Source organism: Eptatretus burgeri, chromosome 12 (genome assembly GCF_056783735.1).
Source record: "Eptatretus burgeri isolate ZD-2024b chromosome 12, Ebu_testis_v1, whole genome shotgun sequence".
Classification (NCBI taxonomy): domain Eukaryota; kingdom Metazoa; phylum Chordata; class Myxini; order Myxiniformes; family Myxinidae; genus Eptatretus; species Eptatretus burgeri.
In genome coordinates, this window is record NC_140972.1 from 74,562,954 (window position 1) to 74,579,361 (window position 16,408).

The 16,408-nt window shown below is 46.3% G+C and overlaps 1 protein-coding gene across 6 annotated transcripts in view; it reads right to left on the bottom strand.

The window, feature by feature from the left end:
- Positions 1-16,408, bottom strand: part of LOC147015919 (serine/threonine-protein kinase 32B-like) — a 232,001-nt gene that overhangs the window by 151,551 nt on the left and 64,042 nt on the right. The window contains exons 1-2 of one of the 6 annotated variants that reach the window (XM_085848541.1): positions 5,288-5,495; positions 4,966-5,110 (exon numbers count right to left, since the gene is read on the bottom strand). The exons of 1 other annotated variant lie outside the window; for it this stretch is intronic. In XM_085848541.1, coding sequence (XP_085704667.1) covers positions 4,966-5,017 — 52 coding nt within the window. In that variant the 5' untranslated portion in view covers positions 5,018-5,110; positions 5,288-5,495. Of the gene's footprint in view, positions 1-4,965; positions 5,111-5,287; positions 5,496-16,408 lie in introns of those variants that run through there. 4 more of the 6 variants (XM_085848542.1, XM_085848540.1, XM_085848538.1 and 1 more) reach the window with 4 other exon arrangements.

Sequence of the window (16,408 nt, forward strand, 5' to 3'; positions counted from 1 at the left end):
AATAAAACAGCTTTTGTTTCTAGACCGCACTACCAAATTTGGTGACCAAATTCAAACACCTTAGAATGAAAAGCTGGGTTATTGAGGAAGGCTGCTGCGTACCAGCTTGATAAATTGATGTGAATGAACTTGTATACTGCCCAGAAAGAGAGAAGGGAAAACAGAAGTGAGTATGGTGGGAGATAAGCTGTAAAGAAGGAAAAGGTTGGTCATTGATCGTGTGGAGGCAGCATGACCACAATACAGTACACATAAAAGAGAGGGTGATTGAAGAGAAAATTATGACAGGATGAATGAATCTACTATAACTACTCATTTAACAGTCCCAATTAATCGCATTGATTGTAATCTCGATTTGCCAGTTTCAAAAGGTGGAACAGAGTCCTTCCAGGACTCAAAGTAACCACTTCTATTTTGGTATAAGATCACATTTCAAGGACCAAGTGGTGTGGGTTTGTTGTTCTCATATCTTTATTCTGAGGGTTATTTTGAAGATTGCCACTGAACCCTGGGCAACCTCCAATTCTAGTTCAATGTAGTGTTATTTTCTGGTATCGTTCCAATTTCCACCAGAGCATCTCGGTCTCCAACACACCAAAGTCACTGGGTACTAACACCTCGATGAGCAATGCCATCCTTTCCTTTTTGTATCTGAGTACTTTGTCCGTTCACATGCTTTGCTTTCTAAGTTCATGCTTAATGGGATGGTCAGGTCATACGTGAGCACTGTCTTCGTTTTGTACGACCACCTTTGGTTCCATCCAGCCATCCATTGGAACCATACCCTGTGCAGTATGCTGGTCTTGCCTCAACAGTCTCCTTGGCTATTGGGTACAATCCCAGACGGGTCGCCACTCCGACACAGGATACCAGCAAGCAGGCACTCATTTTGCCGACCTCGGAAGGATGACAGGCAGTCAACCCCACCTGGTATTGATTCAACAGCTGAGCGTGATTTGAACTCAGGATCCTCGGATCCCAAGCCCACCACCCTAACCATTAAGCCAACACCAGGCATACGTTTGGTTCATGTTTCCATTATTGTTCTGAGACTGGGATATTAAAGGGTTTTGCAAATGTGCCAGTGGATTACTCTACATACATTGTTGTGCCTTTGTGTGTACAGCTGTTCTGACATGAGTATTTTATATCTCAAGAGAAGATGAAGATGCTTTCTTGTTTTACCTTGCAGAACCTACACTTATCCGTTTGACTCAATCCTGCCATCTCCTTAAAGCCATTGGTACAGTATCCTTGATTTTGAACATTTATTATGACTTCTCCATCCCAATGAAGCTTACTTCTTATTAGCCACCCCACTGATCCTTTTTTGTCGATCCCAAATCTGTCTAGCTCTTTTTTTGATCTTCTTGGAGAACATTTTTCTTCTGACCATGAGGTCAAGGCCGCTGTGAAGCACTGGCATCACAAAACTACTTGAATGTTGGCAGAAATGTGTAGACCACATTGATGATTACATTGAAAAATAAATATGCATCGTTTAATTGTCGTTGTTTCATTTGAATATCTTTACCTGTTTTGGAGAAAAAGAATAGCAGTGCTTACTTTTCAACACGTCTTCGTAATTTGTTGATACTGAATTGTGTTTTTTATACTTTTCCTCTGTCTTCTATTGGCTGTGTCCGCTGCTGCTTTGGTTTGATGTGTAACATCTTCTATTCGTACCTGTTCTTTGGAATTTTTGCAAGGTGAGTTAGAGATACCTTTCTTGACTTGTTTTCTTAATGCTTGTGTAGAAATTGGATTCGATGGTTTGTTGAGCTTTTCTGTACTCAGCCATTGGTAGTTGTTGTTCTGCGCACTTGGTTGAGCAACCATTTATGAGGCCACCACCGACTTCTCGCCTCGGCATGTACATTCTCGGGATGCACCGGTTTTTGTGGAACATTTTGTGGATTGTGCGGATTTTCGTCATTTTGGTATCTCGCATGATGATTTCCGATTGTGGCCAGGGCAACTTGTATTGGAACTCTGGTCCTGCGAGTTGTATATATCTTCGACTTTGCTTCTTGGGGAGAGATATATTTTAGAATTAAACTTGTTCTACATAGGTATTCCTTGGCAATTCTTTAACGTTCTCATATCTCATAAAGATATGAGAATTCTTTAACGCAGTTGTTTGTGACATATTTGGTGGCCCTCTTCTACTCCGAGGAATATGTATATGCTTTGTTGTCTCGTTGCTGTATCGTTGTTCTTCGGTCAATATTTATGTTTTCCATTTTTGTTGGTTTACCTGCTACAAATGTACACTTGTCACATTTATCGAGTCCAAATTACATCTGAATGCCCTGGGAGGAGTGTTTTAATAGTTTTAGGTGTTCTGTCAATTTTGTATCGTTTGGTGTGGAAAGTTTTAAATTGTCCATGTGGAGTAGATGTGTGATCAACTTTTGTTACTTTGGATATTCTCCAGGGTTGGCAGAGAGGGAAGTTTTTGAAGGTCCTTCAAGAATCGGCTGGCCATGCCCGATGTTTGAGTGAAACTGATTTGAGCTGGACTTTGGAAATTGTTCAGGGTGTTAGTGATAACTCACCTACTCTTTGTGAAAGACAACATAGGATCTTAAGAGTTTGCCAATTAATGCCAGCAGATGGGACACCAAGCTAACCATCCATCCAAGGGACAGTGTGTTTTGTGAAGCAATGCCCTGACTGTGAAACACCAATCCAACAGGACATAGTCGGGTCAGGAATCAAACGCAGACTACATAATTAAAAGTCAGCTGTGTTACCTCTGCATCATCCTGATGGATAGGATGAATTAATTTCAAGTGTTTGTCTTCTTCTTCTTGTGGATGGCAGTTTGGCTGCAGGGTAGCTATTATTTTGTTGGGGCATGACTGTGCCACTGATGCTGTGCCCCTCTACTAGTACACTAGTACTCATTTTGCCAACCTCAGAAGGATGACAGGCTGAGTCAACCCCACCTGGTGTTAATTCAGCAGCCAACAGGGCTCAAACTTAGGACCCTGAGATCCCAAGACAGCCACCCTAACTGCTAAGCCAACACCAGGCTTTAGTGTTTGTGTGTTTGTGCGTTACTGTAGCACCCAGAGGCACAACATTTTGGATGCATGTACCACACTTGAGAATCTGGGCAAGGTTTAAAGCTATTACATATTGACCTTGAAGGCTGTATGGAGGCCAAAGGCCACTATGAAGTGTATATTGGGATGTGGGTCAGGCAGTGCTGCTGCCAGCCTGCAGACAAATGGTAACCACATTGAGGCCAATCACTCCATAGCTTTATATAACTCCATCATATTTATACTGTATATACTGTATATTTGAACAGCAAGAAGAATAAGAAGGGATGAGAGAAGGCGATGTTTGGAGATGGAAGAGGGGTTGAGAGAAGTCGACAGAAGGGTACAAGAGACAGCAGTGAGCAAAGAGGACGATCAAGAAAATGCAGTGAAAGCAGGAAAAGGGAGTGATTTAATAATCGAATTGTAATTGTAATGAGATTTTGAAGAGATGGAGGTGGGGAGAGCAAATATAGAGAAAGAGAAGAGCAAGTGGGAGCAGAATTAAGAGTATGGCCGGTACAGGCTGACCACGTACATGTGGGCCAACTGCACTGCATGGGATAACATAAAAACTGATATAAATACATTGAAGTACAGAACTTTCACACTTAATACCTTACAATGATTTGACAAGCACTCGAACCAGAGGCAGATACAGTCTATCCAAATGGCAAAACTTGGCTTATGGAGGCGCGAAACACAACACAGCGCTTCTCTGCGTGCTACCTACCAGTACCATTACAAGGAAGCTTATGCCCTCTACTTCAGCCATTGCTAATTATAAGGCTAAACCCGAACAGGCAATCGGTTCACCAAGGTACCAACACACAATGACCTACTTATTTCAAAATATACCAAGCCATTTTACTGCCCGCATCGTAAAATCAGGTCAAACAGTTTTCCCTTTCCATCTGAACGATGGCATGCTCCGAAATGCAGCGCCCCCCATGGCCCCTTCTACAAAAGGTAATCATTGGTCAAATGCAGGAACTTGGCCGATTTAGATAGCTCATATGCGATCGGGTGATTGAGCCAGCTATAAAAGTGAGCTATCTTTCCCCGCTTAAGGCACGGTTGCCTCGATTTCACCTGCTGTGGTTTCCTATTTTTCCTTGTACAGACATATCATTAATTTTCACCCACGTGAATTCAAACTCAATCTTACCAGCTGTGATGAAGCTCTGAACAGCCCTGGCAAACCCTCAAAAACAGCCTATAATTATCTTTTGTATCTTCTCGTTTTCGCAGACTGCAACAAAACTTTGTTGCACCTGAGCAGTCTGCAAATAGTCACGAATTACGGCAAACTTCGAGAATGTGTAAACGCTCACTTAAAACAGCAACCATGACGAAGGAAAATACCCACCAAGGAACAAAATAACATCGGCACAGAAATAAAGAAAGAACGTGCGCTGAGCGCGGGAAAAACGTGCGCTTAGCGCGGGAAAAACGTGCGCTAAGCGCGGGAAAAACGTGCGCTTAGCGCGGGAAAAACGTGCGCTTAGCGCGGGAAAAACGTGCGCTTAGCGCGGGAAAAACGTGCGCTTAGCGCGGGAAAAACGTGCGCTTAGCGCGGGAAAAACGTGCGCTTAGCGCGGGAAAAACGTGCGCTTAGCGCGGGAAAAACGTGCGATTAGCGCGGGAAAAACGTGCGCTTAGCGCGGGAAAAACGTGCGATTAGCGCGGGAAAAACGTGCGCTTAGCGCGGGAAAAACGTGCGCTTCGCGCAGGGAAACCGGGTAGAGCTGAAAAGTACAGAAAAAGATGTACCCTACACTGATCAGGGGAAACGTACTCACAAGGTGATTTAGGTAAATGGCCAGGCATACAGACAGATTGCCACACCACAGTAAAGGAAATGTTGAGCTGAAAAGAGAAGAGGGCGAATGAAAAGTTTTCGCGGGCAACTTACCATCTTCACTGTCATCAAAGATCATTTTCTTCGAGGAATTATTCGCCCCCATGTCGATGTCCGACTGTCCATCACCCGCGTGGCTCACGGCACAGACGCCTCGCAAGCCAGCCGCTCGGCATCCGTCAGCCTCGAGTTCAGGTCACTAGGTGCGAAACAGCACGACGATCAGAGATCCCGTGGAGTGACGCGACAAGCGAGAAAGCCTCTTTGGCAGACTTCACGCCCCCCCTGGGGACTGGCCCTGGGCTCGCAAGAACGAAATGCCTTTGAGGTGGATCCAAAAGCCAGGGAAGGTAAATCATGATCATTAATAAAATACCTTGGTCATTCTTATCGTCGTTGCGTATTGCACAGAGCTCCACCAGAACGTCTCCGTCCCTAACACACAATCGCTTCCGATCGAGGAACATGGAATACCAGACCGACCATCCATCCCCATCCTCAGTCTCCGCCTTTTCGGTTACGCCCCTCTACTCATCGTGCCTCCTGCAATCCACGATTCGTACTGGATCTTTACATCACATCACATATTCTTGCGTAATAAGGGGTAGGCGTGTGCCTTTCCTTTGGACCATCAGAAGTTGTGCGAGAGTTTGATGTTCGTACATGCGAATCTTTCCCTGTAATATTCCCCACATTGATGTATTTCCATTGCACTGGGTGTATCCTTGAAGCGCCCTCTGGCGGTTTGTTTCTTAACCATCAATATCGATCTTCCACGGTCTTCAAAAAATATATGTGGATATACTACTCTGGAGTAGCGCTGGGAGGATGGCCGAAACTCGAGAGGGACGCACACACGCCTCTGAGCTGTCTTGCCTGGGTTAGAATCCCGACCAAGCTGTAACCTGTCATCCAGGTGTTCAGCAGGGAGGTTGATTCATCAATGTGTGCGCCGTCCCTCAGATGGACGTTATAAACCGGGCATCCCATCTGCCAGCATTCGTTGGTGGACGTCAAAAATCCCCATTGTGTCTTTCACGAAGAGTAGGCGAGCTATCGCCGGCACCCTTGCCAAATTAAAAAAAAAAAAGTCCTTCTCCGAATGGCTACTGAGAAGGTAATGGCAAACCACCTAGCATAACCCATGCTAATAAACGGATTTAGCAACACCAACGCTCAGTATTAAAGAGTGGGAACATTTTTTAGGTCCTTTGCCATCCCCTTTGCGATTTCCTGGATTTGATTAATGTAATCATCATCAATGTACCATACTTTCAACAGAGTCGATACTGCTGAGAATAGTCTGCTGGCAAGGGTTATGTTGGGTGCTTTACCATTGCATTACCGGCAGTCAGCCAGGGTGCAATCATTTGTAATTTGGTTGGGATGCCAGCGATAACTCATTTATATCCGATGACCCATCCTGCATGTGAAATACAAGGTTGATGGTCTCCAGGCTCGGTCGAAATTCAAACCCTGACGAGAGAGCTCAAATGCCAGTGAGCATCCATCCAAGCTATCCTGCCAACCCGACACAGTTATAGTGAAGGCCTAAATTAAATAGCAGAACGCAATTAAGACAGCTCAAAATCAAAAGGTCGGCAAGCCACCCGCAAGCTCTACAGAGAAGGGAGGAGAGGAGATTGGGACCATACTCTGTGCAGAGCGTTGGTGCTGCTGAAGCAGTCCCCTTGGCTATTGGGCACAATCCTGGACGGGTCGCCACTCCGACACAGGATACCAGCAAGCTGGCACTCATTTTGCTGACCTCGGAAGGATGACGGGCAGAGTCAACCCACCTGGTGTTAATTCAACAGCTGAGCAGGATTCGAACTCCAAAGGACCCGAGGATCCAAAGCCCGCCACCTTAACCATTAAACCAACACCAGACATACAAGCTCAACAGAACACTCTCAATTCTCCTGCACAAAGTTCAACCTACCTTGGCACACCGTGTTAACAATGGAAAACAAAGCGTATTTCAACAAATAACCAGGTCAGAGGATGAGCAATATGAACACGACTTTCAAAATGATGTATGAATGCTAAATGAGGCCTTTTGCGCATGTACTGTGTTTATGTTTACATTGATCAGCTTCTGCTTGCCGGCACTTTTAACCTTCCATAGCTGGCACGAAATCCGTAATTGAAATAGTCTTTCAAACATAATTTTTAGCATTCAGATGAAAGAGGGGAAATTTCAAAATGTTTATCCAGAATTGTTCTGTTCCCGAATGCAAATCGGACTCACAGGAATCCAGGAATACAAGAAATATCTGTGGATGAGAGGAGTCAGGTTCGAACTATTTCTTTTTAAGTTAATAGAGTTAGCTAGCGGCAACTGTGGTTATAACGCACGCATGCGCGCACGCACGCACGCACGCGCGCGCGCACACACACACACACACACACACACACACACACACACACACACACACACACACACACACACACACACACACACACACACACACACACACACACACACACACACACACACACACACACACTCCTCCTTTCACCAAAAGATGCAAAAATCGAGTATATTTTACTCTTGTGGCCCCAGAACCAAACAATATATATCCGTCGGTCCTCGCTGGCAGCCGTGGGGTTCTCCACAGATGGCGGACGTCTCCTTGCCTCTCTGCCCGGTGAAGCCGTGATCAGGCAGAGGCTTGCTGTGCAGTTCGGATCGCTCGGGCCGCGTGGTGCATTGCGGAGCAGATATTGATCAGTGCTTAACGGGGGTGCCTGGGCGGGCATGCGGGGCCGACACGACCATCGGCCGGTCGCCGGGGCACGGTCGGGAGATCGATGCAAGGCAATTCATGTCGCGGAGTTCGGTGCAGGCGATTCATATCATGGGGCTCGGAGCGAGACGATTCCACAGCTTGGAGTTATCTTTTCGGAAGTGGAGTGGAGCCGCTTCCGGCCATCACGGCCGGACCATGCAGTGGTCTAAGCCCAATCAGAGTGGCCGATTCGGGTGATGACACATCACTTAAGGGTAATGCCCCCACACTGCACCCAGGGTCTACAAAGGACAGGTGGCGAGGCCGTCCGTTGTTCCAGTTCCGGTTTTGGTGTCTTGCCCATCGCTGCTCATCCCGTTCTCTGCCCGGCCTGGAATCGATCTCTCCACCTTCTTCACCCGCCCTTCTGTCATCGCCTGCGACTCCGCCTCCATTTCTCTGCCCTTCTCCGCCCACACGTCGCTGACTCCACCCACCCACCTGGTCCTGTCTACCACTCCGCCCACTCGCTCCCGACTCCGCCTTCTCCTCCCAAGTCCATCCCTTCATGCCCAATGATCGCGTCTCATTCTCTGGACCAGTGTTTCTCAACCGGGGTTCCGCGGAACCCTAGGGTTCCGCAAGAGGTCGCTCGGGGTTCCGCGAGAAACAGTAATAAATAGGCTAATGTAGTTTTGAGTAGTTTTTGTTTGATTTAATATTCGTAATTTTACTATACACGTACGGCATATTGTTGGAAACTCCTTGGTTATTATAATAGAGGCTTCAACCTCTTATATTATTTACGATTATAACAACCATAGGGAATGTATTTAACGATGTCTATATGGCGCCAGTGTGAAACCGCCCTCACTGGTTAGTGGACGTCCTGTACGCGGCGGATTCGTGTATCATTGAGTGACTGACTCAAGTACGGGACGCATGCACGGTGTCCGTCCGTCCGTCCGTCCATATCTCCATATATCTATCTCTATCTCTATCTCTATCTCTATCTCTATCTCTATCTCTATATATATATATATATATATATATATATATATATATATATATATATATATATCTCTCTCTCTCTCTCTCTCTCTCTCTCTCTCTCTCTCTCTCTCTCTCTCTCTCTCTCTCTCTCTCTCTCTCTCTCTCTTCTTCTGTTTCCCTTTCTTGCTTCAGCTTTATTTGTTTAAGTTTTGTTGATCAAGTTACATGAGGTGTGTTGTTTTTTTTTCATTTAAAAAAGTTTTTTTTGTGTGAATTAAAACCTCAGTGTGAGGTCTCAAAACGAGCAGTATGTTTTGTTTTTTTTCATTGCCAATAAATTTTACAAAAAGTGGGTCATTTTTTCCTTAAACCAGGTATCCGAAAAAAATATATTATATTTACCACGTGAACAACGATAAAAATATAAGAGCTAGATAGATATTAATAATGGTATATAATAATTTTTATGCAGGGGTTCCCTGAGACATGAAAACTATTTCAAGGGTTCCACAAGGGTAAAAAGGTTGAGAAAAGCTGCTCTGGACCAACGCCAGCTGCACGAAGCAAGAGATGGCACGCCAGCTATCAAGGAGGTATCGCCCAGCGGAGCATCACCCCAAAAAATGTTGGTGGTGCAATCGTGCAAGGAATTGAGAGACTGTTAGCCTCATCTCCTCTCCTTTTTCTCTTCATCAACTCCGCCTTATCGGGGTGTGTGTGTGTGTGTGTGTGTGTGCGTGCGTGCGTGTGCGTGCGTGCGTGTGTGTGTGTGTGTGTGTGTGTGTGTGTGTGTGTGTGTGTGTGTGTGCGTGTGTGCGTGTGTGTGTGTGTGTGTGTGAGATTGCAGAAGATCATTATTTCGGGTTAAGTCTGCTCTGTGTCTGCTTTCGTAAGTTGCTTGTTTATTGTTGCACCTCACGCTTCTTTCGATCCATGCATTACACAACAATAAAACAACGATTCACTGTGCCAGTGAGGATGAGCAGGAATATGTATGTATATATCTATATTAATATTTCGGCACGCCCCTTTCTTTGTTCCACCATCAGATTTTTGTTACTGCATGAAATGAAACAAGATTTGGCACATATACTAATGATATTATTGTCTTCCTTAAGAGGCCCCTCAAAATTCGTTTTGATGCATTTTCACAAACTCCAACGGATTCCATTCAAATTCGGTAATATTGTGGCTTTTGGTCCAACTTAGGTCATTGGCTATAAATTTTTTCCATAACACTTCCGATATTCGAAAAAAAAAAATCGATAAATCGATATCCCTTCTGGGATTTTCCATTCAAATCCACTCAAGTTTAAGGCCTACGGGGGACGCAAATTTACACTTTGCCCCGGGCGCTGTTTACCTCCGCTACGCCAAGCTGTTAGGGTTAGGGTTAGTGTTAGGGTTAGCTACCCTAACACTAACCCTAACCCTAACAGCTAACCCTAACCACTAACCGCTAACCCGAACCGCTAACAGCTATTCAGGAAATTTGCAAGAAAGCCCAGGCAACGCCAGGCTTTATTGCTAGCCCGAGCAACGCCGGGCATTACTACTAGTATATATATATATATATATATATATATATATATATATATATATATATATATATATATATATATATATATATATATATATATATATATATATATATATATATATATATTACATATACGTATACACACAAATACATACATAAAAAATATAAAAAATATAAATATATATATATATATATATATATATATATATATATATATATATATATATATATATATATATATATATATTGTTGCGAATTCGCGCCCGCCGGCGTGCGGACGGCCACATAACTCAAATCGTGGCACATCGCCCACCGGACGGACAATTCAGTCGTGACCCTCTCGGAACAACGCCGGGAGCTAGTCACGGGTGGGGGTTTAACCCCACCACGACCATGCCAATTGCCCACCTGTGCAGGATAGGGTTGCTAGCCAAATTCGATCTGACTAAGTACCTGCGCGGATGGTCGACCGGGCAATCGTTCCACGCCACAGGCCGACTCCAGACACGAACCGCTTAAGCAGTCCGTTCCGTGCTACAGTGATAACTGAGCGGTGTTATCGTCGGCCTCGACGGTTCCGATTAATTACCGGGCGTATTAAGCCCACTACGAACCCTTTACGTGAAGCAGGATGGAGGGTCAATAAAGAAAAGACGAAGCGAAACGGGAAAACAGTTCACACAAAGCACATTTATTTCCCGGCACACGGAAAGCACATATATACAGCCAAAAAGTCAAAATGCACATATAGCAACCAAAACAAAAGCAACGACGATGCAGAGTTACTACCGACTACGCGCACACATGGCAACACTTATACAGTTCTACCTTACAGACGAGCCAACACGCATTTACACAAAAGCAAAGGAAAGAAGCCACCCTCATAGACAAGGGGGCAGACAGGCCTGCAGGCCAATTGTGCGCGTGACCTGGAGGAGCGCCAGGCCTGCGAGACCGGGGGGGGTCCTACCCGCGTCCTCGTGACGCGTTGGCGGACGAGCCGCAAATATGGCCGTGCGGCTGTGCCCCGACTCCGTGCTCCTTGGCGGGTTTCGTTGGCACGACGTTTGGAGTGGGGAGGGAACGGGGCCCCCTTTTGCACTATCTCAGCACTGGGGAAAGGGGGAATTGTTGATGCCCTGGGGGAGAATGGCTGGCTGGCTTGGGTCCCGCGACGAGCGATCCCACACCGCGACCTCGTCGCCAACCGCCGTCCTTCTCGTCTCGGACCCGAGCTCCTTTGCCTCTTCCCGCAACTCTTCTCAGCCGACTCCAGAACCCAACTCTTTTGCCACACCGATGACTTCGCCACCCGACTCGAATCACTTCGCCACGATTACTTCGCCACCCGACTCGACTCACTCTCCTCCTGACTCGAATGACTCTCCCCCCGACTCGACTCACTCTCCACCTGCCTCGCCTTGCGCTCGCCGTTTTATAGGCCGGCAGGAGAAAACAATATGCAAATATCCGGATCAGGATGACCTCGGGGGCGGAGCCACGCTCGCCCATTGGTCAGAGGAAAGGGGGCGTGAATCTCCCCTGATCCTAGAATTTGCATGTATCGATTTCACACAGACGTGCCTGGAGGCGGGGCCAAGCCGCTCCGCGCTTGCAAATTGGACGGAGGGGAAGTGGGCGTGTAGCGTTTGTGATCCGAATTTTCCTCGGAAAGGCCGCGATTTGCGCTCGCGGCTCGGTGCATATCGCTGAACGGGCCCAAGACAGCCCGACGCTCAGTGTTCACAGGTGGTGCGGGAATGGCTGTAGAAGGAGAGAGGTGAGGGTGGTGGAGGGTTTTCGGTGGTGGTTTGATGGTTATGGTGCTGTTTGGGAATGACGGTGATGCGATGTTTGCGGGATTGAGTTGTGAAGGTGAAGGTCGTGGCTGTCGGCGTTGTTGTTGTCTGAGGGTTGGAGCGTGGTTGTAATTGGTGACGATGGCTGGTGTGGTGGTTAAGGTGGTTGTTGAGACGTGGTTGGTTCAAAATAAAGATAGAACAGAAAAACGGCTATCTCAAAGCGTCACAGCCCAAATGAATCACATAAATTCCCTCTATACAACGGGTTTGGGGCTAACTACACATGTACTTAGAGATATCTCACCTACGGGCCCTGAATGGTGGTTTGCGAATTTCCACAGCCGTAACACTATATATATATATATATATATATATATATATATATATATATATATATATATATATATATATATATATATATATATATATATATATATATATATATATATATATATATATATATACACACACACACATATACATATAGTCATGCGCCGCTTAAGGACGTTCCGGGCAACGACGGATCGCATATACGACGGATCTGCCAGCTCTGAAAAAAAATAATGGAAAAAAAAATGTAGCTGGAACATTCCTATCGCCGAGTGATGTTGTCGACGTCGCACTGCCAGTCGTATAAAAATAGCACGTACAATTATGTACGCTGTACAGTACATAATACTTCATAATGATAATAAACGACAGTGCGGCCCTGTTGCAATGCGATCGTTGAGGTCCATAAAATGTCATCGCCAAAAACAGGATCGTGCAAAATCTCGATTCAAGGAAATCGGCTTTCAAACTGAAGCAATATTTGCACGTTTACCTTCCAACAAGTAAATTACCTTTGAATTGAAGAATTCCGCGAATAAATCGTTGTTACAGTCGAAATTAAAACACAAATTTATTTTTGTGAAGCTTTTCATGTTGTTAAAACAATCGCACTGTTCCGAAAATATATATCACAATTGACAGGAGCTCGTTTCTTCATTTATAAATTATAACATCGATGCAATGATAACGTATTTATAAAATCCAAACGCTATTTATTCATCTTTCTATATGAAATGAAAACGAGAGAAGAACCTTCAGAGTGTAGGCTTTATTCCATTTGATTGAAGCCGCTTCTACGGGCACACCAGGGAATACAGGCGCAGCAAGGAGTACATAAGCAGTAAGGTGTACACGTGCAACTAATCACCGCAAAATAAATCAGTATAAGCCCGGAGTCCGATATACTCTCAATTCTCACCATTCAACGAGCACCAAGTGAACCGCCGCCGTAAACGACAATGCCCCTGGGACAATCACCCCCGACCGAGCCGAACCTCAGCTTTATCTATTCCGTGCTCGAGCCGTGCAACATGTGATCACACGTCACGACCTTCAATTCACCACATTTTCCCCGTCTTTAAAATGTAACTAGAGGCCCAACTAACGCACCATGATTACTTCAGCGCTACAGGAGTATACATTTCAAGCAACACGAACTATCTAAACTACAGAAGCATACATGCCAAGCAGTGAGGATTATTTTGAGTTGTAGGAGCATGGTCATGAGCATCGATATATTATGTAACGAGTATATAGGAGCATGAGCATCGAGGATGCCGATAATCCCCTTTACAGATTGAGTCGGCGAGGGGGTATTATCCGTTGACCTCTCCGGGAGTAAATGGCGGTTTCACTTGAGGGAGGCTTCCGATCCTCTTGGTGAGCCTCGACTCGTGCCGGAGATGACTCCCCGATCGCTCTCGGGTGGAACGCGGCAGCTCCGTTGCCACCATTCTCGGGTGGAGTTCCTGGGGGGGGAACACCTGGGGAGGGGATGTCAGAGGGAGGAGCGCCAGATGGTGGTGTACCTGCGGGAGGAGTACCTGAGGGAGCCAAATGGCGAACCGACACAGTGGTCTCCCTGCCATCCGGGAGCCTGACATGAGCATAATCTGGATTAGTATCGATGAGTTCGACCTCTTCCACCATGGGTTCATACTTGCTTTGTCGTACCGGGCGTTTCATGAACACTGTTCCGGGATGGGTTAGCCAGCTGGGCACCGATTGGCCGTCAACATAACGCCGCTGGCGAGTAAACATTCGTTTATGAGGAGTTGCATTGGTGGACGTGCAGAGCAAAGAGCATATGGAATTCAGAGCGTCGAGAAGGGTAACCTCCCACATCTCGGGCCCCAGTCCTCTCGATTTCAGCGCCAGAGTTACGGCTTTCCAAATAACTCCATTATATCGTTCCACCTGCCCATTACCCTGTGGGTTGTAACCCGTCATTCGACTAGTTGCTATGCCGTGCTCTAATAGGAATTGTTTTAGCCCGGCCGACATGAAACACGGCCCTCTGTCTGAATGTATGTACGAAGGTTTCCCAAACATAGCGAAGAGGTCAGACAGACATTTCACGAGAGTGCCCGAGGTCATATCCGAGCACGGAAATGCGAAAGGGAACCTTGAATATTCATCAACAAGAGTGAATATGTATCTGTTGTCTGTCTCGGTCGGCAGGGGCCCTTTGAAGTCAATGTTTAGTCTCTCGAAGGGAGAAGTGGCCTTGATCAATCTGCCTGAAGCCGCGCCATAGAATCTGGGTTTTAGTTCAGCACACACAGGGCATGAAGCATTCATTTGTTTAATATCTTCAATAGAATAGGGAAGGTTTTGTCTGCGCACGAAATGTGCCATTCTGGTTACCCCCGGGTGGCACAGAGACACATGGAGGTCTTGCAAAGCCCGACTGATTGTCGCCGAACAGTAGACCCGAGAGAAGGTGTCTGCAGCAGGGTTTTCCCTCCCGGGCCGGTAAACAATGTCGTAACTATAGCAGGCTAGGTCTATCCACCATCTCATAATTTTTCCATTCTTAATTTTCCCGTTATTTTTCCCATCAAACATGAATGCCACGGATCGTTGGTCTGTAACGAGCGTGAAATGGTTTCCCAGGAAATAGCGTCTCCATTTACGTAGGGCTTCGACTATGGCATACGCTTCCTTCTCTATTGCCGAGTGTCTCTGCTCGCTTCCAGAGAGAGTTCTCGAGAAGAACGCGACGGGCCGCCCAGACTGATTAAGCGTAGCAGCTATCGCGTGATCAGAAGCATCTGTTTCCACCACGAAGGGCACCGAGCTATCGATCGATAATACCACGGAATTACTGATATCTTTGAGGCTGTGGAAAGCTTTTACAACAGCGGCATCTGGTGGAAAGTTTTTGCAATGCACTAGGGGATGTATTTTCTCGGAGTATTGGGAAATCCATCTTGCATAGTAAGCGAACATGCCGATCACCCGGCGCATTGTCTGCAGGTCCTGAGGTGGGGGTAGCTCACGAAGTGGGCGCAATCGTTCAGGATCAGGCTTAATCGTGCCGTCGGCTATCGTGTAGCCGAGAAGGTCAATTGACCTTGCCGAGAATATGCATTTCTCGTAGTTGAGGGTCAGATTATATTTTCTAGCAATGCTCAAGAATCTGTCCAGATTCATGTCATGTTCCCCCTGATCCCTACCGCACACTGTGACATTGTCCACGTAAACAAAAGTGTCTTTGAGGTTTTCATCTGAGATGATGTCGTCCATAACCCGTTGGAAGCAAGCTACTCCATTCGTGACACCGAACGGAATCCTCCTGAATTGGTAGAGGCGTCTACCTGCCTGGAATGCGGTGTAAGGTTTGTCTTCCTCTCGGATGGGAATTTGATGATAGGCGCTTCGCAAATCGATGGTGCTGAATATCTTATAATTGGCCACGCGTTCGACCATCTCGTCTATGCGCGGCAAAGGGTAGGCATCGAGTTGGGTGAAACGATTGACCGTTTGGGAATAATCGACAACCATTCGTTTCTTATGATTCTGATTGGCGGTGACCAACACCTGTGCGCGCCATGGCGAATCGCTCGGTTCTATAATTCCTTCTTCCAGTAATTGCTTGGTCTCTGAAGTGATGAAGTTCATATCAGCAGTGGTATATCGCCGCGATTTGATCGCTATCGGTTTACAGACCGGCGACAAGTTAGCAAACAGCTGGGGGACGTTACCTCTGCGGTGGTCAAAGCATTTAAAATTAGACGAGGTTTGCTTCCTCCAAAGGGTATTTCGACGCTCGTGTGCTGCTTGAGGACATTATGACCCAGAATTACGTCTGCGCATAAATCACGAAGCACCAGTACCCTTACATCCCGATGCGTGTACCCTTTTACGTCCAATTCAACATTGCAGTACCCTCGTACGCGGGACTGTAGTGATGTGGCGGCCATGCATACCGTATTGTCTGTCGGGTGGATCTTCCATTTCCTGCCCTTCACTAGCGAGCTGTTGACGAAACTTTCAGAGCTACCGGTATCAATCAGAGCCTCAGCCATATGCCCGTTAATTCGTACGTTGATGATAGCCTTGGATAGATTCCCCGGTGAGGCTGCAGCTAGTTTCTT